This window comes from Ranitomeya imitator, chromosome 5, assembly GCF_032444005.1.
Source record: "Ranitomeya imitator isolate aRanImi1 chromosome 5, aRanImi1.pri, whole genome shotgun sequence".
Lineage (NCBI taxonomy): Eukaryota > Metazoa > Chordata > Amphibia > Anura > Dendrobatidae > Ranitomeya > Ranitomeya imitator.
Genome location: NC_091286.1, coordinates 138,715,658 through 138,738,758, shown reverse-complemented (window position 1 = coordinate 138,738,758; position 23,101 = coordinate 138,715,658). Strand labels below are relative to the sequence as shown.

At 43.4% G+C, this 23,101-nt stretch overlaps 1 protein-coding gene across 1 annotated transcript in view; it reads right to left on the bottom strand.

Moving 5' to 3' along the window:
- The window catches only part of LOC138637695 (solute carrier family 22 member 2-like), a 207,939-nt gene that overhangs the window by 36,906 nt on the left and 147,932 nt on the right, over positions 1–23,101 (bottom strand). The window contains exon 6 of the mRNA XM_069726559.1: positions 13,040–13,146. Within this exon, the coding sequence (XP_069582660.1) occupies positions 13,040–13,146 (107 nt within the window). The remainder of the gene's footprint in view (positions 1–13,039; positions 13,147–23,101) is intronic.

Here is a 23,101-nt window from a genome sequence, read left to right as displayed (position 1 = left end):
TTCCCCAAAGGAAAAGGCAGCCCCCCACATATAATGACTGTGAGTAAAGATGAAAATACAAACACAGAGATGAAATAGGTTGTAGCAAAGTGAGGCCCGACTTACTGAATAGACTGAGGATAGTAAAGATAGCTTTGCGGTCAGCACAAAAACCTACAAACAACCACGCAGAGGGCGCAAAAAGACCCTCTGTACCGACTAACGGCACGGAGGTGCTCACTCTGCGTTCCAGAGCTTCCAGCAAGCAAGAAAACCAATATAGCAAGCTGGACAGAAAAATAGCAAACAAAAGTAACACAAGCAGAACTTAGCTTATGCAGGGCAGACAGGCCACAAGAACGATCCAGGAGAGAGCAAGACCAATACTGGAACATTGACTGGAGGCCAGGAACAAAGAACTAGGTGGAGTTAAATAGAGCAGCACCTAACGACTTAACCTCGTCACCTGAGGAAGGAAACTCAGAAGCCGCAGCCCCACTCACATCCACCAGAGGAAGCTCATGGACAGAACCAGCCGAAGTACCACTCATGACCACAGGAGGGAGCTTGACCACAGAATTCACAACAGGGTAGAGCATGGGCCTGTGTGATTTCAAATGCCATGGCTGAATTTCATCCCCAGTCCATACCTGTCAGGTAGGAACTGCATGTTTGAGAGTGGTATTTTGACCGATCAGCAAAACTATGCAACATCTACAGTATAATAAATAAAATATTTTTAAAAATAAGAGCCATCTTTTAAATATGAATACGAAAACACTAAATTAATAGGCATAGGGGATCTATGCAAAAATAGAACATTTTTAAAAGTATGCCAGCCGTTATAACATGCTGCAAATAGTTAAAAGAAAAATGCCATGCATATATGAAATGGAAAAGTGAATAAAAAAAATAAATATATATAAAGAAATTCTTTAATAATAATAATAATAATAAATAAATAAAATGGAATGCAAATCTGTAATGTGGAAGTGTATAAGCATTTAGGTTAAATAGATTTGCAAAAGAAAAATAATTCGACCCTTATTGCAACTTAGGTTTATTAGAAAAATGTACAAACTCTATGCAGTTTCAATAAACCAATCAAGAGCAATCTGTGTAGCTCAACACAACTAATATAACATGTGGTTTCCCCAAATTCAACACAGACAGACACTTTTAACCCCTTAGTGATTCAGCCAGTTTTGGCATTTGTGTTCAAACCCCGTTTTCAAATCTGATTTGTCATTTATGTGGCAATAATATTGCACTGCTTTTCTTTTCGTGACAATTTGTACATTTTTTCGTTATAAATTTAGGCTATTTTGAGGTTAATTATAAAAATATCTGAAATTTAATAAAAATGGAGAAAAAATTAGCAATTTCCAAACTTTGAATTTTTGTAACCAAAACCAGAAAGACATACCACATAAAAAGTTAATGAACAACATTTATGATATGTTTACTTTTCGACATTATCATTTTTTAATGTCCTTTTTTGATAATATGTTAGGAGACTTTAAATATTTAGCAGTAATATTTCACTTTTGTCAAGGACATTTACAAAACCTGTTTTTTAAAGTCCTGTTCACTTTTGAGGGGACTTTGAGTGGCCTATATATTGAAAACCCTTAAAAGTGACACCATTTTAAAAACTGCTCCCCTCAAAGTATTCAAAACTGCTATCAAGAATTTTGTCAACCCTGCAGGTGCTTTGCAGAAATTAACAAAACATTAATTAAATTTAAAAAAAATCCCAAAAAATGTTGCTGTCCAAGTTTTTCATTTTCACAAGGAGTAATTGGAGAATAGAGACACATAAAAAAAGATTTTACTTTTTACTTTTTTACTTTCTTGCACTATGGAACTTAAACATTTTAATATTTAAATGTTAGTATAATGCACTTATTATTGACCAGTCTCAGCTTCAACGCTAAGTTCTGCATTTTCCTTCTCCTACAGTGAGCTCTATCAGGGAAAGTTTGAGCCAGCTTACTGTGATAAACCGGCTTGCACATATGATGTCAACCTTTAAGACCTTCTAAGGGCTGCTCAGGGGGCTAGGTGCTGCCTGATTATTCAGGTAGTAGTGCATGCTGCTGCAACATGCACTCCAATAGTTAAGTCACACTTCCCACATTGCTAGGTGTTTGATTACCGTATATCTACTCAGATGCTCTATCCTGCCTCCAGCTCCAACTAACAACTTTTCTCTGCATTTGCCATGTGCTCAACTCTGTTGTATAAAAGTTTCTGCTATTCCAAGGTGCTGTCCTCATCCTCAGCTCTGCTGTATTAAGGTACCTGCCAGCCTACTCACCTCTGCTATTCCAAGGTGCTGTCAAAGTCCAAAATGACTTTGTCTCAGAAAAAGTTCTGGAATATGCTACAGTGGCAATACAGTGACCTGACTTGAATCTTGAAGAAAATCTAGGCTGGGATGTGGAGAAGGCAATTGCAACGTGCAAACTGGAGAATATTAGTGAATCAGAGAACATGGAGAAAATTATTTGACCTGCCAATACCATATATTTACCATTTGAAATGCATCAGCACAATGGGGATTAGGGTAGCCCCAAATTAAACAAATATGTTACAATGCTGTGTATTCATGGGGCCTTTGGAGACCACCACATATACCAATTGAAACAATTTGCAAGCATCATGACTTATAAAAGGTATATCGACAACCCATTGTTCATCTGGATGTGAATGAAATTTCCCACTTTGTTGAAGGACTCAGCTCCAACCATTAGGGCATCACATTTATACCTGTCAATAAAAATTCTATCAATTTTTTTAGATTTGACCATTTCTCATCAGGATAATCTTATCATCACTAAAACTTATTTCAGAGAAGTGAACATTAACATCTATATCCACTTCTCCAGTAATTACTATAGGAAATTCATAACTAATATTCCATATACTCAATAGCAGCACATCAAACGCAATTGTGGAAATGAGATGGACCATGGGCAACAAGTTGTTCTTAGGAAGCGCTTTTTAATCTAGTTATCCCAAAAGCTTTATTACATGTGCCTATCAAGAAAACATTATACTCACACAACAGTGGTTGGAACAAAAATTGGAAAAAAAAGTTTAACCCTTTAAAGACTGATTCACTTTGTACGTTAATGACTGAGCCTTATTTTTAAATCTGACCAGTGTCACTTTATGAAGTAATAACTCTGGAACGCTTTAACGGATCCCACTGATTCTGAGATTTTTTTTAGTGCGATATTGTACTTCGTGCTGGTGATAAAATATCGGCAATTGGGTAAAAATTTTGAAAATCCTGAGAGTTATGTCATACAAAATAGTTAATAAATAACATTTACCACATGCCTACTTTAAATCAGCACAATTTTTGAAACATTTTTTGTTAGCAAGTTAGCGATTTCTCACATTTACAACAAAATTTACAAAACCATTTTTTTTAGGGACAACATCACATTTAAGTGACTTCAGGGTACTATATGACAGAAAATACCCAAAAGTGACACCATTCTAAAAACTTTACCCCTCAAAATCCTCAAAACCAAGTTCAAGAAGTGTATTAACCCTTCAGATGCTTCACAAGGATTAAAGGAATGTGGAAGGAAAAAATTAATATTTAAACTTTTTTCACAAAATTTGTACTTTAGCTTCAATTTTTCATTTTTACAAGGTTAGCAGGAGAAAATGAACCCTAAAATTTGTTGTGCAATATCTCCTGAGTGTGCCAATACTCAATATGTGGTCGAAAACTACTGTTGAGGCACAGTGCAAAGGTCAAAATGGAAAATGTGCCATATTGGAGTTCAAATTGTTTTGTGGAATGGTTTAAAGGGAACCTGTCACCCCGTTTTTTCAGTAGGAGATTAAAATACCGTTAAATAGGGCCTGAGCTGTGCTTTACAATAGGGTATTTTTTGTCCCCTGATTCCCTACCTATGCTGCCGAAATACCTTACAAAAGTGGCCTTTTTCGCCTGTCAATCAGGCTGGTCAGGTCGGATGGGCGTGGTCACAGCGCTGCTTCTCCCCCACATCTTGCTTATGTTCCCGTTGGTGGCGTAGTGCTTCTCGCATGCGCAAGTGCCGAATGCACTGCGCAGCTGTAGAAAAAGAGCGCGCTCGCCGCTATTCAGCGGTTTCTCGGTGGGCGCGGCCATCTTCCTGAGGCCGCGCGTGCGCAGATGGAGTCTCCTGCTTCCCGGGGCTTCAGGAAAATGGCCGCGGGATGCCGCGCGTGCGCAGATGGACATCGCGGTAACCATTTTCCTGAAGCCGAGATTTGAACTCGGCTTCAGGAAAATGGCCGTCGCAATGTCCATCTGCGCATGCGCGGCATCCCGCGGCCATTTTCCTGAAGCCCCAGGAAGCAGGAGACTCCATCTGCGCACGCGCAGCCTCAGGAAGATGGCCGCGCCCACCGAGAAACCGCTGAATAGCGGCGAGCGCGCTCTTTTTCTACAGCTGCGCAGTGCATTCGGCACTTGCGCATGCGAGAAGCACTACGCCACCAACAGGAACATAAGCAAGATGTGGGGGAGAAACAGCGCTGTGACCACGCCCATCCGACCTGACCAGCCTGATTGACAGGCGAAAAAGGCCACTTTTGTAAGGTATTTTGGCAGCATAGGTAGGGAATCAGGGGACAAAAAATACCCTATTGTAAAGCACAGCTCAGGCCCTATTTAACGGTATTTTTATCTCCTACTGAAAAAACGGGGTGACAGGTTCCCTTTAACCCCTTCATGACCGGGGGATTTTTCATTTTTCCGTGTTCGTTTTTCACTCCCCTCCTTCCCAGAGCCATAACTTTTTTATTTTTCCGTCAATTTGGCCATGTGAGGGCTTATTTTTTGCGGGACGAGTTGTACTTTTGAACGACATCATTGGTTTTAGCATGTCGTGTACTAGAAAACGGGAAAAAAATTCCAAGTGCGGTGAAATTGCAAAAAAAAGTGCAATCCCACATTGGTTTTTTGTTTGGCTTTTTTGGTAGGTTCACTAAATGCTAAAACTGACCTGCCATTATGATTCTCCAGGTCAGTACGAGTTCATAGACACCGAACATGACTAGGTTATTTTTTATCTAAGTGGTGAAAAAAAATTCCAAACTTTGCTAAAAAAAAAAAAAAAAAAAAAATTGCGCCATTTTCCGATACTCGTAGCGTCTCCATTTTTTGTGCTCTGGGGTCGGTTGAGGGCTTATTTTTTGCGTGCCGAGATGACGTTTTTAATGATAGCATTTCGGTGCAGATACATTCTTTTGATCGCCCGTTATTGCATTTTAATGCAATGTCGCGGCGACCAAAAAAACGTAATTCTGGCGTTTCGAGTTTTTTTCCCGCTACGCTGTTTAGCGATCAGGTTAATACTTTTTTTTATTTGATAGATCGGGCGATTCTGAGTGCGGCGATACCAAATATGCGTAGATTTGATATTTTTTTTATTGATTTATTTTGATTGGGGCGAAAGGGGGGTGATTTAAACTTTTATGTTTTTTTTATTTTTTTCACATTTTTTTAAACTTTTTTTTTTAACTTTTGCCATGCTTCAATAGCCTCCATGAGAGGCTAGAAGCAGGCACAACCCGATCGGCTCTGCTACATAGCAGCGATCTGCTGATCGCTGCTATGTAGCAGAATTGCACGTGTGCTGTGAGCGCCGACCACAGGGTGGCGCTCACAGCGACGGGCAATCAGTAACCATAGAGGTCTCAAGGACCTCTATGGTTACAATATACAAGCATCGCCGACCCCAGATCATGTGACGGGGGTCGGCGATGACGTCATTTCCGGCCGCCCGGCCGGAAGCGGTAGTTAAATGCCGCTGTCTGCGTTTGACAGCGGCATTTAACTAGTTAATAGGTGCGGGCAGATCGCGATTCTGCCCGCGCCTATTACGGGCACATGTCAGCTGTTCAAAACAGCTGACATGTCCCGGCTTTGGTGCGGGCTCACCGCGGAGCCCTGCATCAAAGCAGGGGAGCCGGCATCGGACGGTATAGTACGTCCGATGCCGGTAAGTGGTTAAGGGTGCCATGTCACATTGGCAGAGCCACTGAGGTGCCAGAACAGCAGAAACCCCCCTATAAGTGACATCAGTTTACAAATGACAACTCTCAATTAATTCATCTAGGGGTGCAGTGAGCATTTTGACACCTAAAATGTTGTTTTAGCCCCAAATATTTAATTTTTATAAGGGCAAATAGTAAAAATCGACATCACAGTTTGTTGTGCAGTTTCTCCTGATTGTGCCAATACCCTGCACATAATCGGGAGCTACTTTTCAAGCACAGTGCAAAGTTCAGAAGGGAAGTAGTGCCATATTATAGTGAAGATTTTACTGTTATGGTTTGTGGATGCCATGGCCCACTGGCAGAGCCATTGAGGTGCCAGAACAGCAGAATCTCCAATAAGTGACCCCATTTTACAAACTACACCTCTTAGTAAATTCACCTAAGGGTGCAGTGGTCATATTGACACCACAGGTGTGTCCGAGAATTTTATACCATTGGACATTGAAGAAAAAATAATTAAATTTTTTACCACAATGGAAAATGGAAATACTCTATATGTGGCTATACAGTATTTCTTAGCCACACAGTGAGACTCAGTACGGAAGGAGCACTATTTGCCTTCCAGTGCACAGATTTTCCTAAAATAGTTTGCGGACTCCATATACAGAGCCCCTAAGGGCTAGAAGAGAAGAATCCTACCTCAAGAGACCCAATTTTGAAAATTATACTCCTGCCAAACATGTGGACTCTAAATGTGGTTTAGGCACATTTGGATTTGGGAGTGCAGAATTTGTTGGATTTTTTGTTGGAAGAGAATCCATAGCGCTTTTACAGAGTTTTCATACTACAGGTAACATGGAAGCCCCCTATATTTCTATTGACAGATGACGGACCTGAGGGGTGACATTTATTTTTTTGTGGATTGAGTTCAAGCTTTTGTTCTCAACTTTTTATCCTAGCATTCGTTGAGCACTTACATCAGGGTTTTCGTCTAAATCTCCGAGTGACATGATTCAAATTAAACCCCCATGGGATCCAATTTATATAAGGCAGCATAGTTACTTTGGACTCTGTCTGGCCTATGTTCAGCGGTGTCCTTTTCAGAAGTGCACAAAACTGTGGCCTGTAAGAGAATGGTCCGTCATAATATACTGAAGAGCCATGTTGGCTCTAGCAGCCATCTTGTTCAAAGTTAGAAACCAACTAATTCTAAGATGTACTTCTGAAAGTCATAGACAGATTGGAAAAACAAGATGAGATTATAGCCATTAGCAGGTATAATGAACATACACACAGATTAATTGGATCAACTGCAGGGCCATGAGAATACAAAAAGGGTAAAAATGTATTTATTTCCATTTTCCTATTAGGGTTAGGGTTAGGGTTGAGGCTAAAGTTAGGGTTAGGGTTGGGGTTAAAGTTAGAGTTGGGGTTAGTGTTAGGGTTGGGGTTAGAGTTAGGGTTGGGGCTAAAGTTAGGGATGGGGCTAAAGTTAGGGATGGGGCTAAATTTAGGGATAGGGGCGTATGGTTGGGATTAGAGTTAGGGGCGTGTTCAGGTTAGGGGTGTGGTTAGGGTTGGGATTAGGGTTAGGGGTGTGTTTGGGTTAGGGTTTCAGTTAGAATTGAGGGGTTTCCACTGTTTAGGCACATCAGGGGCTCTCCAAACGCGACATTTCGTCCTCTCTCAATTCCAGTCAATTTTGCATTGAAAAGTCAAATGGCAATCCTTCCCTTCCGAGCTCTGCCATGCGCCCAAACAGTCGTTTACCACCACATATGGGGCATCAGCGTACTCAGGACAAATTGCACAACAACTTTTGGGGTCCAATTTCTTCTGTTACCCTTGATAAAATAAAACAAATTGGAGCTGAATTAATTTTTTTGTGAAGAAAAGTGAAATGTTCTTTTTTTGTTAAAAATTCCAAAAATTCCTGTGAAACACCTGAAGGGTTAATAAACTTCTTGAATGTGAATTGAGCACCTTGAGGGGTGCAGTTTTTAGATTGGTGTCACACTTGGGTATTTTCTATCATATAGACCCCTAAAGTGACTTCAAATGTGATGTGGTCCCTAAAAAAAATGGTGTTGTAAAAATGAGAAACTGCTGGTCAACTTTTAACTTTTATGACTCCCTAACAGAAAAAAATAATGGTTCCAAAATTGTGCTGATGTAAAGGACACATGTGGGAAATGTTACTTATTTAAGTATTTTGTGTGATATATCTCAGTGATTTAAGGGCATAAAAATTCAAAGTTGGAAAATTGCGAAATTTTCAAAATTTTTGCCAAATTTCTGTTTTTTTCACAATTAAACGCAAGTAATGTCAAAGAAATGTTACCACTGTCACGAAGTACAGTATGTCACGAGAAAAAATTCAGAATCATCAGTATCCGTTGAAGCGTTCCAGAGTTATAACCTCATACAGGGACAGTGGTCAGAATTGTAAAAATTGGCCAGGTCATCAACGTGCAAACCACCCTTGGGGGTAAAGGGGTTAATTTTACAGATCCCACTGAAAATCCTACAGGTCTAAATTTGTTAAAGAAGCTTAGGTTATAGCTAAAAAAATATCAGAAAGACGGGATCCTGGGAAGCTAATTGAGAAGGTACTTTTGTTGTTAATCAAAAGAATTGGCATCATAGTTTTAGGAGTGCGCGGAGTTAACAAATCAAACTAGAAAGGTTTTAAAATTTTTCATATTGATCAGTGTACACTTCTTAAGAATCCTACTGAGATTTCTGGTAAGGATTGATACTCCACTTTTTTCTCTTCTCCCTAGGTCAGTTGAACATTTTCATATTCGACTCCTGGGACCATGAACCTACTGAATGATCGGGAGAAGATGTTTCACACTATACAGTGGGACTCTGATAGTGTGGGCGGGGGAGAAGATTGGGAAAATCTGGAAGTCAAAGAATGAGAAGAAAAAGACAAAACATGGACCAAAATACTTAACTTTTATGCAACTTATGTTTTTTGGGACTATTATTTGAATTATTTTTTATTCTGTTTTGTGTTATTTTTAGGGATTTTTGCCCACACACACACACACATACATAAAATGATGAATTACATAGATAATGTTATTTTCAATAATTCACCCATGAATATTACAGCACTATATCTTGTACTCTGGATACAGAGTACAAGAGGGGGACTTGTAAGAGAATGGTCAGTCATAATATACTGAACAGCCATGTTGGCTCTTGCAGCCATCTTGTGCAAAGTTAGAAAACAACTAATTCTAAGATGTACTTCTGAAAGTCATAGACAGATTGGAGACACAAGATGAGATCATGGCCATTAGCAGGTATAGTGGACATTCACACAGGTTAAATGGATCAGCTGCAGGGCCATGAGAACAGAAAAAGGATAAAAATATGGTAATAAATAAGTGTATTAAGTGAACAATGACAGTTACTAAGAGGAACATGGAAATTTACAAGTTCTAATAGAGTTTGGCATAAAGAGCCTCAAAGTCATTACATTTAACCATTGTTTTGTCCGTGAATGTGAATATATGTATGTTTTTCTAAGCAGTATGATGTTATCATGGTTACGCCCTTTTTGCCGCAATGCCGTCTTTGTCTGTATCATGTATAAAAAGCCCCTGTTACTGTTGTTTGGGGCCATTACATCACCAACCTGCTGCCATGCCACAACATGGCCATTACAGCATCATTCGGCCATTGTGCCACACAATGGCCCGGCTAGGGCCAGATCACTGCCAGATGTTCCAGTGTCACTTTGTTTGTCTGGACTCCTGTTCGTGCCTGCATGCTTTATCTCTGTAAACTTCAGTCTCAGCTTGATAAGAGGATTGTCTACATATTTTTCCCTGCTCTTTTGAGCTCTAAATTTCTCCATCTGTTTTGTATTTCAGGGTTTTCATTTTCTAGTTGTGATCTATTTTTTACTATGTATCCCCATAAACCCTTTTTTGTCTTTATGAACTATATCAGTGGTGGCAAACCTATCGCACGCATGCCAGAAGGGGCACGCAGAGCCCTCCCAGTGGACACGTAAGACATCTCAAAACTAGCACCGCCACCACTCTCCCCAGCTCGCTCGTAATCTCCTTCATGACTAGCACCGCAGCCACTCTCCTCTGCTCCTAAAGGCCCCTTCACATTTAGCGACACTGCAGCGATACCGACAACGATCCGAATCGCTGCAGCGTCGCTGTTTGGTCGCTGGAGAGCTGTCACACAGACCGCTCTCCAGCGACCAACTATGCCGGTAACCAGGGTAAACATCGGGTAACTAAGCGCAGGGCCGCGCTTAGTAACCCGATGTTTACCCTGGTTACCATGCTAAAAGTAAAAAAAAAACAAACACTAGATACTTACCTACAGCCGTCTGTCCTCCAGCGCTGCGCTCTGCTTCTTTGCTCTCCTCTTGTACTGTCTGGGAGCCGGAAAGCAGAGCGGTGACGTCACCGCTCTGCTTTTCGGCTCACAGCCAGTACATGAGGAGTGCAGAGCGCAGCGCTGGAGGACAGACAGCGGTAGGTAAGTATCTAGTGTTTGTTTTTTTTTACTTTTAGCATGGTAACCAGGGTAAACATCGGGTTACTAAGCGCGGCCCTGCGCTTAGTTACCCGATGTTTACCCTGGTTACCAGTGAAGACATCGCTGGATCGGTGTCACACATGCCGATCCAGCGATGTCAGCAGGAGTCCAGCGACGAAATAAAGTTCTGGACTTTCCTCAGCGACCAACGATCTCCCAGCAGGGGCCTGATCGTTGGTCGCTGTCACACATAACGATTTCATTAACGATATCGTTGCTACGTCACAAATAGCAACGATATCGTTAACAATATCGTTATGTGTGAAGGTACCTTAAGTCCCCCATCAGGCCACACTCCATTCCATCAGTCTGCGCATGTGCGGAGGACGAGGGTCTCGCGTGAGCTGAGGATGGGGATCTCGCGCGGGCTGAGGATGGGGATCTCGCGCGGGCTGAAGACAGGGATCTCGCGCGGGCTGAAGAGAGTGGCAGCATTATTGCCGAGATGGCGTGTGTGCCCACAGGTAGGAATGATATATGAAGTGACGAGATCAGCATTGGAACAGGCAGAGGTGAGTAGCTTTTTTCTTTTTTAATGTGAGGCCATTATACAGTGTGGAGCAGTATATGGGGCCATTACACAGTATGAAGCATCATATAGGGCCATTATACAGTATGGAGCATCATGTGGGTCCATTATACAGTATGGAGCATCATTTGGGGCCATAATACAGTATGGAGCATCATGTTAGACCGTTATACAGTATGGAGCATCATGTGGAGCCATTATACAGTATGGAGCGTCATGTGGGGCCATTATACAGTATGGAGCTCTATGTGGGGCCATTGTACTGTATGGAGGCTATTGTACAGTTTGAAGCCTTATGTGGGACCATTATACAGTATGGAGCGCTATGTGTGGCCATAATATTGTATGGAAGGCAATGCAGTGCCCCATTATACTGTATAGAGCACTATGTGGAGCCCATTACACTTTATCCAGGACTATGTTGGGCCCATTACACTCTATGGAGCACTATGTGAGGCCCATTACACTGTATGGAGGACTATGTGGAACCATTGTACTGTATGGAGGACATTTTGTGCACATCATACTGTATAGAGAGCTGTGTGGGGATTACCTTTGGAGAATGACACTGTGATGGGGTCATCATTCTTTATTAGGGGAATTGAGGGTGGGGGATAAAGTAGGGTCATCATACTGTGCATGGAGTAATACTGTGTTTATGTATCCTTTACATATTTATATTGTTTTATTTGATAAGGAAAAACTTCCTCAATTGTAGACTTTTTTTTAACAAATATCAAGGTTGGCCTGCGACTTTGTCAAAACTTTTAATTTTGCCCTTGTATGCATTTAGTTTGACATCCCATGCTTAAAGGGTTATTCTCATCACAATAAAGGTTTACAATTGCAAAGAGATGCTAAAAAGCAAACAGCATGGCAATTTTACTTTTGAATAAAAATTGCTTTAATTCTCAAGAAGAAACCTCCACTGCAATCGGTGACTAGTATCTTAAGCTTGGAGTGCAGCGCTTACTAGCTCTTTGCTATAGACGCTATAGCGCACTAATGTAGCAGTTGTTTTTCTAATCTAAAACCTCAGTATTTTGGTTAAATTGCTGTGTTGGCACTTTGCGATAAATACCTAAGTGGGTTTTAGATTTCAGTTTGGTCACTGAACTATATCATTCTCTTCAATATACTTCCTTCCCCCCCCCCCCCCCCTTTAATGACATTTCTCAAATTATTTTCACCTTTGCAAAGTTCACAGGCAGAGTGTCTTGCACATTTATTTTTTTACCTTGAAAAAAGCGCCAGTCCAGCACCAAAATGGGTTTGGTAATAAAAACCTTAATTTCATGCCATCGAGGATTCTTCATTCCCACAAGCGGAGCTAGGTACCATACAACTCACCTCTACAATGAATCGATTTTGGGAAGAATTTTTCCTCCAGCCACTGGGCTACAGCCATGGATTCTAAGGGTATGTTTCCACATGCAGTAAACGCTGCGTGTTTGACGCTGCATAGAGATGCAGCGTCAAACACGCAGCGTCCAGATGTTACAGCATAGTGGAGGGGATTTAATGAAATCCCGTCTCCACTATGCGTGGTAACACGCACGCGGTGGCCCTGCGACTCCGGACATGCGGCGCGTCTTTTAAGATCGCAGCATGTCCGTATACCTTGCGGCGACGCTGCGTCGCCGCAAGGTATAACACAGGGCCCTAAGGTGGGGTGCGATGATCCCGGATGTGTGCTATGAACACATCCGGCATCATCGAATCCCAGAAAGGGGGCGGAGCTTAGCACAGAGTGGGTTAGCCGCTCCGACAAAACCGCCGGCCATCCTGATCATGGACACATACCCTAAGGCTCTTATTGGTGTTGTGTCCTTACATTTCTCTTCCGGCATTGCCCTTTTAACTGCAACTGTATCTGTAGTCCTACCAAAAAATTGTTACAAATTAAAATGCTACATACATTAAATAAAATAAAATGATCCTTACCATATATACATAAGAATAAAAGTGTATTTTCTAATCTGAGGAGTTCTTACAAGGTCTGCAAAAGATGGAACTTTCTTTTCACTAATTTCTTCTTTTTCCATCAGATTCTGTACATAAAAAAAGATAAAAAGGGCACTATTTAAAAAAAAAAAAAAAAAAATATATATATATATATATATATATATAAAGTAGTGCTTCCATTTAGTTTTTTCATTAAATGTGTGTGCATGTGCATGTAGAGTAGTGTGAGTGTATTTTTTTTAAAAAAACTTGATGGGAGTGGTTCTTTAATAAATGTTATTATTAGTGATGAGCGAGTATACTCGCTGCTCCGGTTTTCCCGAGTATGCTTAGGTGTCCTCTGAGTATCTTGGGCGATTTAGTTTTTGTCAACGCAGCTGCATGATTTGCGGCTGCTTGACAGCCTCAATACATGTGGGGATTCCATAACAAACAGGCAATCCCCACATGTATTCAGGCTGTCTAGCAGCCGCAAATCATGCAGCTACGTTGATAAAAACTAAATCTCCGAGAGTGCCAAAATATTTGGAGGACACCCCAGCATGCTCCGGAAAACCCAAAAAACGAGTATACAACCTGTGTATTTTTTTTTTATTAAAATACTTTGTAATAATGTTGGTGTGTGTTTTATTAACCATTTCATACTATTGGATTAATAATGGATAGGTGTCATAATTGACGCCTCTCTATTATTAATCTGGCTTAATGTCACCTTACAATAGCAAGGTGACATTAACCCTTCATTACCCCATATCCCACCGCTACACAGGAATGGGAAGAGAGTGGCCAAGTGCCAGAATAGGCGCATCTTCCAGATGTGCCTTTTCTGGGGTGGCTGGGGGCAGATGTTTTTAGCCGGGGGGGGGGGGAGGCAATAATCATGGACCCTCTCCAGGCTGTTAATATCTGCCCTCAGTCACTGGCTTTACCATTCTGGCGGAGAAAATTGCGCGGGAGCCCACGCCAATTTTTTCCGCGATTTAACCCTTAAATTTAATAGCTAGAGCGCCCAAATTTTGCACATACACACTACTAACATTAGTAGTGTGGAATATGCAAAAAAAAAGGGATATGAGATGGTTTACTGTATGTAAACCATGTCTCATACCATGTCGAGTTTGAGAAGGAGATAGGAAAAGCCGGCAATTGAATTACCGGCTTTTAAGCTATCTAGCGCTGTATGATATATTAATATATATATATATATATATATATGTGTCTCACTGTGTCTATTCACACTGTATACTTGAGACTTTCAGTATAAATCTGAACTTTGCCACCTTCGAAAATTTTCGGATGACTCTGTGGTTGTGGGATGCATTAGGGGAGATCAGGGGGATGAGGAGTACAGAAGGGTGGTGTCGAATTTCGTGGATTGGTGCAATGGTAACTATCTACAACTAAATGTTAAGAAAACTAAGGAGTTGGTGGCCAACTATAGCAGGATAAAGATGGAATGCTTACTGATCACTATTGCTGGTCAGGAGGTAGAGCAGGTGGAGAGTTACAAATATTTGGGGGTCCATTTGGATAGCAAACTGGACTGGAGATGCCACTCAGAGTTTGTCTACAAGAAGGGGATGAGCAGACTGTATTTCCTAAGGAAACTGAGGTCTTTTAATGTGTGTAGCAAAATGTTAGAAATGTTCTACCAATCTGTAGTCGCAAGTGCCATCTTTTTTGCAATCACGTGCTGGGGTAGTAGTGTGCGGGCCTCTGATGCTAATAAGCTGAATAAGATTATTAAGAAGGCAAGTTCTGCTGTGGGCTGCAAGCTGGACTCTTTTGGGGAGGTAGTGGAGAAAAGTACTCTGAAAAAGTGTATGGCAATTATGAACAATTATGCACATCCACTATCTGAGCTATTCATGAGACAGAAGAGCACCTTCAGTAACCGGCTAATACTTCTGAGGTGTAAGAAGGAAAAATATAGGAAATCGTTTGTGCCAACTGCCATGGGAATGTACAACAATAACATTAGGGTTAAACCACCAAGGTGAATGTCTACTTATTTCTCTACATTTCAGTTCACTTGTTGTGTATGTCCTATTCTAATGTATAATGTATAATGTTCTTCTGTCAACTCCACTGTCATGTCAACTATGTAATTCCTTTATGATTTTTATGATTTAAGTTGTGCTGCTGTGATACCATAATTTCTCACGGGATCAATAAAGTGTATCGTATCGTATATATATTATATATATATATATATATATATATGTAAGTAAATAGAAAGCAGCTGACCGCACCACCGATCCAACTTACTGTGAACACTCAGGCCAATTGACCGCAGCTGGCCCGCAGATCTCGGGTGCTTCAGCCATAAAAAATGCTGTCATAGATATTTGCAAAAAGAAAAACGGCAGCACTCACCAATCTTCTATGCAGGTGTCTTTATTGTAAGAAAATCTTCACGGCGCGGGGGTGTATATACAAGGAGATGTGGAAGCTAAAGACCACTATTTTGGGGACTTTTCTGCGTATTACGGCCGTAAATAACGGACCGTATTTTTATACGCTGAGTGTGAGGCCGGCCTAAGTAGTCACATGACAACTATTCACTAAGCTGTTTATAGGAGGGGGCGCCAAACTGAATTCTTTGCCCTTGTGTCATAAAACCAAGAACTGCCTCTGGATTAACCGGTCGTAACCAAAACACTGCTTTGTTGCAATTTTTTATTGTTATTATTATGCGTTTGGAACAATGCCAGCTATTATGCTGAATACCCTCTGACAATACTAAGAGTATGTGCACACGTAGAATGGTCCCCTGCGGATTTTTCCGCAGCGGATTTATTGCTGATTTACCATGGATTTACCACAGTTTTTTTGCGGATTCCACTGTGGTTTTACACCGTCGGTTTTCTATTATGGAGCAGGTGTAAAACCACTGCGGATTCAGCACAAAGAATTGACATGCTGAGGAATGTAAACCGCTGCGTTTCTGCACATTCTTTTCCGCGGTATGTGCACTACGGATTGCGTTTCACATAGGTTTACATTGTACTGTAAACGCAGTGGCATTTCCGGGGGGGGGGCAGCCTTGGCATGTGCCCCGACCGCAGCCGACAGGGGGTCGCCAGCAGGCCGCCTGATGATGCAGTGGTCCAAGGAGGCTCCTCGTCGAGTCATACCCAGGGGTCGACAGGAGAGGGGGAGTGGGGGCTGTGTAATAATACTCGCCTGCTCCTGGCGCGGTCCCTGCAGGTCCCTGGCTGCCCGGTGCCCCAACTTCTTCCTGTACTGAGCGGTCACATGGTACCGCTCAGTACAGTAATAAATATGCGGCTCCACCTCCCATAGTGGTGGAGCCGCATATTAATTACTATGATGAGCGGTAACGGTGACCGCTCAGTACAGGAAGAAGCTGCCGGCGCTGGGAAGCAGGGACTGCACCATGCCAGGAGCAGGTGACTATACGTTCTAGCCACCGCTCCGTCGTCAGCGTCTTCTGCAGTGACGCTGAGGTCAAAGGGCATGGCGACATGGCTAGTGCGCGCCCTCTGCCTGAAAGTCAGTGCAGAAGACGCTGAAGAAGATGGAGCAGCGGCTGGAACGAGGAGCAGGTGAATATTGAAAGTGCCGGGGGCCCGAGTGACGAGAGGTGAGTATGTGATTTTTTTTTTATTGCAGCAACAGCAAATGGGGCAAGTGTCTGTATGGAGCATCTTATGGGACCATAACGTTTGTGCAGCACTATATGGGGCAAGTGTCTGTATGGGGCCATAACGTTTTTGCAGCACTATATGGGGCAAGTGTCTGTATGGGTCCATAATCAACGTTTGTGCAGCACTATATGGGGCAAGTATCTGTATGGAGCATCTTATGGGGTCATAACGTTTGTGCAGCACTATAATGGGGCAAGTGTCTGTATAGAGCATCTTATGGGGCCATAACATTTATGCAGCACTATAACGGGGCAAGTGTCTGTATGGAGCATCTTATGGGGCCATAACGTTTGTGCAGCACTATAACGGGGCAAGTGTTTGTATAGAGTATCTTATGGGGCCATAACGTTTGTGCAGCACTATAACGGGGCAAGTGTCTGTATGGGGCCATAATCAATGTTTGTGCAGCACTATATGGGGCAAGTGTCTGTATGGGGCCATAATCAACGCTTGTGCAGCACTATATGGGGTAAGTGTCTATATGGAGCATCTTATGGGGCCATAATTAACTTTTGTTTAGCTCTATATGGAGCAAATATCTATATGAAGCATCTTATAGGGCCATAACGTTTCTGCAGCACTATATGGTGCAAATATCTTTATGGAGCATCTTATGGGGCCATAATCAATGTTTCTGCAGCGCTAAATTGGGCAAATGTGTCTATGGAGCATCTTATGGGGCCACTATTAACCTTTATACAGGATTATATGGGGCTCCTGATTCAATATGGATGTTCAAAAATACTTAACCTACTGATGTCTCAATTAATTTTACTTTTATTGGTATCTGTGTAAACGCATGGGAAACTGCTGCGGACGAGCAGCTGCGGAAACGCTGCGGATCCGCAGAAAAATCCGCAGCATGTGAACATAGCCTAAAAGAGAAAACTGATTCCTGCTAGACCAGACCTGGGCAAGATGCGGCCCGCGGGCCGCATCCGGCCCGCCTGATGATTTTAAACGGCCCGCCAGCTAGCTGTCACTTCTGACAGCCGCCCCCGGCACTGCTCGGCCAGCCGCTTCTGAAGACCACTGGCGGCTGGAGTGAAGGCGACACGCTGTCGGAACTGCGCTTGCAGAGCTGAGGGTGATGAGGAGCCATGTTCCCCTGTGCTGTGTGAGCAGAGCTGCGGGTGATGAGAAGCCATGTTCCCTTGTGCAGGAGGATGCAGCAGCAGCGCCGCCAGGTTCCTGTTTCCTTCTCAATCTTCTGCCCTCCCCCCGCATCCCAGAAGTCAACATGTCGAGTCTGCACACAAGAGCAAGTAAGAGCTGCAGAAGAGGGGAGTCCTGGGCCGGTCATGGGGGCTGCAGGTGGGAGAGGAGGGGTGCATGCAAGGCTCGGGGCAGCCTGCCAGCAGGGGTGACTGGGGGGCAGTTGCTGTCTCTGTGTGGGGGGATAGGAGGGCTCCATGCCTGTGCACCTGTATAGAAAGCTCCTGCTTTGTATCATGCATTGTGTGTTCTATATAACAGATACAAACTCTGTACATCTAGTGCTGCGTGTGATCTCGGGGGGTGCGGAGACCCCATTTCAGTGTTTGGGTGGTCCCCCAGGACACTATGAGGCTGTTACAGATACCTCAGCACTTGGGGCTCCTGTCAGCCCCATAGCCATTGCACATACAGTATGTGTTCCACCACTTGGGCGCAGGATCTTGTGAGCAGACGATCCCTCCTGTGATCAGACAGACAGCTCTTTTCCTGTAGAGGGGTCATAATTGCTCTTCACGGGCCAACCCCTTTAAAAGGGAACTTCCTGGATGTTTTTTCTTTTAAATACGGAAGCAGTGGTGTAAATGTGTCAGTGCTTGTCCCCCCATAAAAAATGAGACTTTTTTTGTAATGATCCAATGTGCTAATCTTGAGAAATCTTGCATAGAAACCATATGCAAATCATGCAAAAAGTGCACTGTGGAATGTCAATGCACTTAAAAGACAATACTGCTGCAGTGACACGCCCCCAGTGCACGTCCAGCCTGATTTGCATGTGACGTCTATACTAGATTTCTCAATATTGGTCCGTTGGATTGCTATACAAAAGGTGTATTGTTATCGGGGACAAAAAGCTCCTCCACAGCAATATTCCTACTGCCAGCTGTAAAGACACGCTGACGGGCCCCTTTAAGCATTTTACCTTGTCATCCAGTCACTGGGGGTAGGTTTCCCTTTTTTAAGCAGTGATCAGACCCCAACTGGAAAATCCATAGTGCTTTTATGTTACAGTGGGTGGATTTGCTGTTTTAGTACAGTCTTAAAGGGGTTGTCCAAGATTAGGAAAACATGGCTGCATTACTCCAAAAACAGAGCCATCCCTGTCTGTTTGTTTATGAAAAGATAGCATATGTATACTACAGTATGGGTGAAAATGAGTTAATTATATTAGTCCGGCCCTCTAAAACCATTCCAATTTCTCATGCGGCCCCATGGCAAAATTAATTGCCCAACCCTGTGCTAGACAGTTCACCTAAGCAAGGTAGGCTGATAATAGGTTAGCAACAATAACATGTCAAGACCGATGATGAAGCTATTCATTAAATTGTTACCATGTTTTCTGGTATATTTTCAGAATAAGCTGTCATGTGTGTATCCACATAAAGATTAACACAATTTTCTTCCATTATATGACTTTGTACTCTGCATTTGTTAAGTTTCCCATTTGCAGGCTCTCTCTGATTTTCAATTATTTCTGAGCTAGTGATATATTCATAGTAGCACATGTTCAGAAGCAGCAGCATTATGGTGCCATTATACAACAGTACTGACCAGTGTAGCTGTGTAAAACCTAATAGAATGTATCAGCAAGAGGATTTGTGTGTGTTTTTATCTTTTTTTCACACTCTGCTTGTTCCTTCACCTCCACCATTCTGTCTCCATAGACTGCAATAGACAGCTGTAATCTAATCCCTCAGGTTTTAGCTGTATTTTTGGAGTACAGAAGGGAAGTGGAGGAGAAAAAGTGGTTAATAAGTGCGGAAACAACTATATTTTTCTGATAACTTATATTGCAAAATGTCTCATCTACTGTACTATATAATTGTCTAAGAGTCACTTCCGTCTTTCTGTCTGTCTTTCTGTCTGTCTGTAACAGAAATCCCAAGTCACTGATTGGTCGCGGCAAGACAGCCACGACTAATCAGCGACGGGCACAGTCTGGCGGAAAAATGGCCGCTCCTTCCTCCCCGCAGTCAGTGCTCGCTCCATACTCCCCTCCAGTCAGCGCTCAAACAGGGTTAATGGCAGCGTTATTGGACCGCGTTATACCGCAGTGTAAGGGTGGTTTCACACTTGCGTTTTTGTCTGTAGCGTTTTTTGCACAAAAAAATGCATGCGTTTTTTTTCCAATATATTTAACATTGAAAACGCATGCGTTTTTTTGTGTACGCGTTTGGTCGCGTTTTCAATCGCATGCGTTTTTTTTACTGCATGCGTACATTTTCAGAAATGCAACTTGTAGTATTTTTTAGAGGCTTTTTTGGACACATAAAAACGCATGCGTTTTCATGCTTTTTTTGGGTCAAAAAATACATTGGAGTCAATGGGGACGCATGCGTTTTTTTGTGCATGCGTTTGCATGCATTTTTTTGACGCATGCGTTTTTTTTAGCTAAGGTTGACTAGACTGTAGATAAGATTGTCTAGACACTGATAAGCCTCCCCCATAGCAGCAGGGTGATAAAAGGAAGGTTGGGGGAAGTTTCTGGTCACTTCTCATCAGACTCCAAAGAAGACAAGACACTGCCCGGACGCATTGGTGGACCAGCCCCAAAGCAATGTGAGTATATCCTAGCCAATGCATTTATTTTCAATTTTTTGGATCTACATGTCCTAATTTCTTCCTTTTTTTTCTTTCAACATGCACCAGAATGTCTTCTGTGGAGTCTTCATCTGATGAGGAGTTTGAGCCACGTCAGTCAGAAGTGGATCATGTCAGTGAGGTTAGTTTTTTGTCCTTCAGCTTGGTAAGTATTGACTGTCACATCGACACATGAGACAATTTGATTTTTTTTTTTTTATAGAGCACTTCTACTGAGGGACAGAGAGGGACGGAGCAGCGGAGTCAAGGTCCGGTGGGAAGACGGCAGTGGGTATGTATAGAAGGCAGACTGTCCTCATTCAATATTCTTGAATCTTCCTTTCTGTACCCTTGATTTTCTTTTAATTTTTCTGGTATGATCCTTTTCTGAAAGTTGACTTTCATATTCCTGCCATTTCTCATCTTCTGGTATTTTTTTCCCCCAATGTGATTGAGTAAAGTTATATGATTTTCTTTTAATTTTAGGTTTCACAACGGGACGATGACCGGATCGATAATGACCTCCTGATCACCCTGGTCCAGGGGCGAGTCCCGTTGTGGGACAGCCGGGATCCACAGCACGCATTCAACAGTACGCTCCGTCGGTTGTGGAGTGAGGTGGCCCAAGCGTTGTGGGATGGCTGGGAGAATGCCCCGCCACGGGTCCGTAATGCATTTGGTAAGTATTGCACTGCAGTGTGAAGCAGCAGAGACCTTGGCCGGGCTCTCTTGACTGTGTGTGATGAAAGTAACTTTTCGGAGTTTCTGTCATCACACACAGTCAAGAGAGCACGGCCAAAAGTACATTTTCTAACCATTATATTTTATTGTTATTTCACAGTGGACAAAATAAGAACACGTTGGCGTTCCATGACGGACCGCTTCAACAAGGACCTTCACGCAGAGAATCGTGCTGCAAGTGGTTCCGGAGCAAGGCACCGGCTGTACAAATACCACCGTGTGCTGGCCTTTTTAAGACCGGTCCTTCTCATGAGAACGTAAGTATTTCTCACATGCTTCCGCTTGTATTGCATTGACATAATATGTAATTTTAAATTCCACAAGATGTACCGTCTTGTTATATTTTGGTTTGAATTTTTTGTTTTCTTCTTTCACAGCACACACAGCACGACTGTTGCAACAGGTTCTGGAGCGGTCCTTCAGCAGGCAGCCACGGACCCGTCCCAGCCATCCAGCAGCGCAGCAGCAGGTGGGCCTTCCACACTCACTGGAGACCAGGGAGCTGCCCCATCAGGTATTCCCCTTTCGCAGTCCTCTTTCACTGCACCCATTTTTGCGGGCTCATCCCGGCAGCGACAGAGGGCTTCGGATAGGTCACTCATGCCCGAGTTTTTGCACTTGAGCTCGGTTTTACACGAAGCAATCAAGGCTTTAGGTGACAGAATGGATGTGTCCCATAACCTCTTAGATTGCCGGATCCAGGATGTCGCCAAAAGCCTTGATCAAGTTAAAGCCGACCTCCAGAGGCCAGCTCATCATTTTTTTAACCAAATACAGCAGGGAATGTCGGAGCACCTTAGCCCTGATCTCCAGCTGAGTGTGATGCAGGCCTGCAATGTTGCTTTTGTGCAGGCTATGCAGCAGAGTCAGAGTTGTAATTTACAGCAGACAGTGGCGGCATATCCAACTGTGCTGTCACTGTCACGATTAACCACCATTCCTACCTCTGCTGCATACCACTGCACGGCCACCTCTATTCCATCCACAGGTGTACTCCACTACAGCGCCAACACGATGACGAGTTCTGTTGGACATCCCACCGCCACCACCGTGACAACCGCTGCTCCGGCTTGGACCTCCTCCCCTGACACCACGATGACGCAGGACCCTGGCGTGGCTTATCGGCACAGCCCCCTCCCGATGCAGCAGGACCCAGGCATGGCATATCGGACCGGCCCTCCCCCGATGCAGCAGGACCGAGGCATTGCTTTACGGGCAGGACACCCCCCGATGCAGCAGGACCCAGGCATGGCATATAGGAAAGCCCCCCCCAATGCAGCAGGACCCAGGCATGGCGTATCAAACCGGCCCCCCCACGATGCAGCAGGACCCAGCCATGGCTTTCCGGGCAGGACCCACCCCGATGCAGCAGGACCCTGCCAAGGCTTTATGTTCCCCCCCACCAGCAATGCAGCGGGACCCTGGGAGGGCATTATGTTCTCCCCCTCCAGCAATGCAGCAGGACCCTGAGAGGGGTTTATGTTCCCCCCAACGATGCACCAGGACCCTGGGAGGGTTTTATGTCCCCCCCCCAACGCTGCACCAGGACCCTAGCAGGGCTTTATGTTTCCCCCCCCCCACACTACGATGCAGTTGGACTCTGGCGTTGCCGAGCGCTCCACAATGGAAACGGACTGTGAAATTGTGGAGCCGGATCCTGACGTGTCTCCCGCCAACACTCAACATCCTATTAGCCCAAGAAGACATCCCCCTACCAGGAAAACCCAAAGGAAAACGCAAAAAACACATAAAAAACAAAAAACTCTGAGTATTCCTCCCCCATCACCTACCGATGTGTCTGTATTGTCTGTTGTGTCTCACCCTTCCAGTGTGT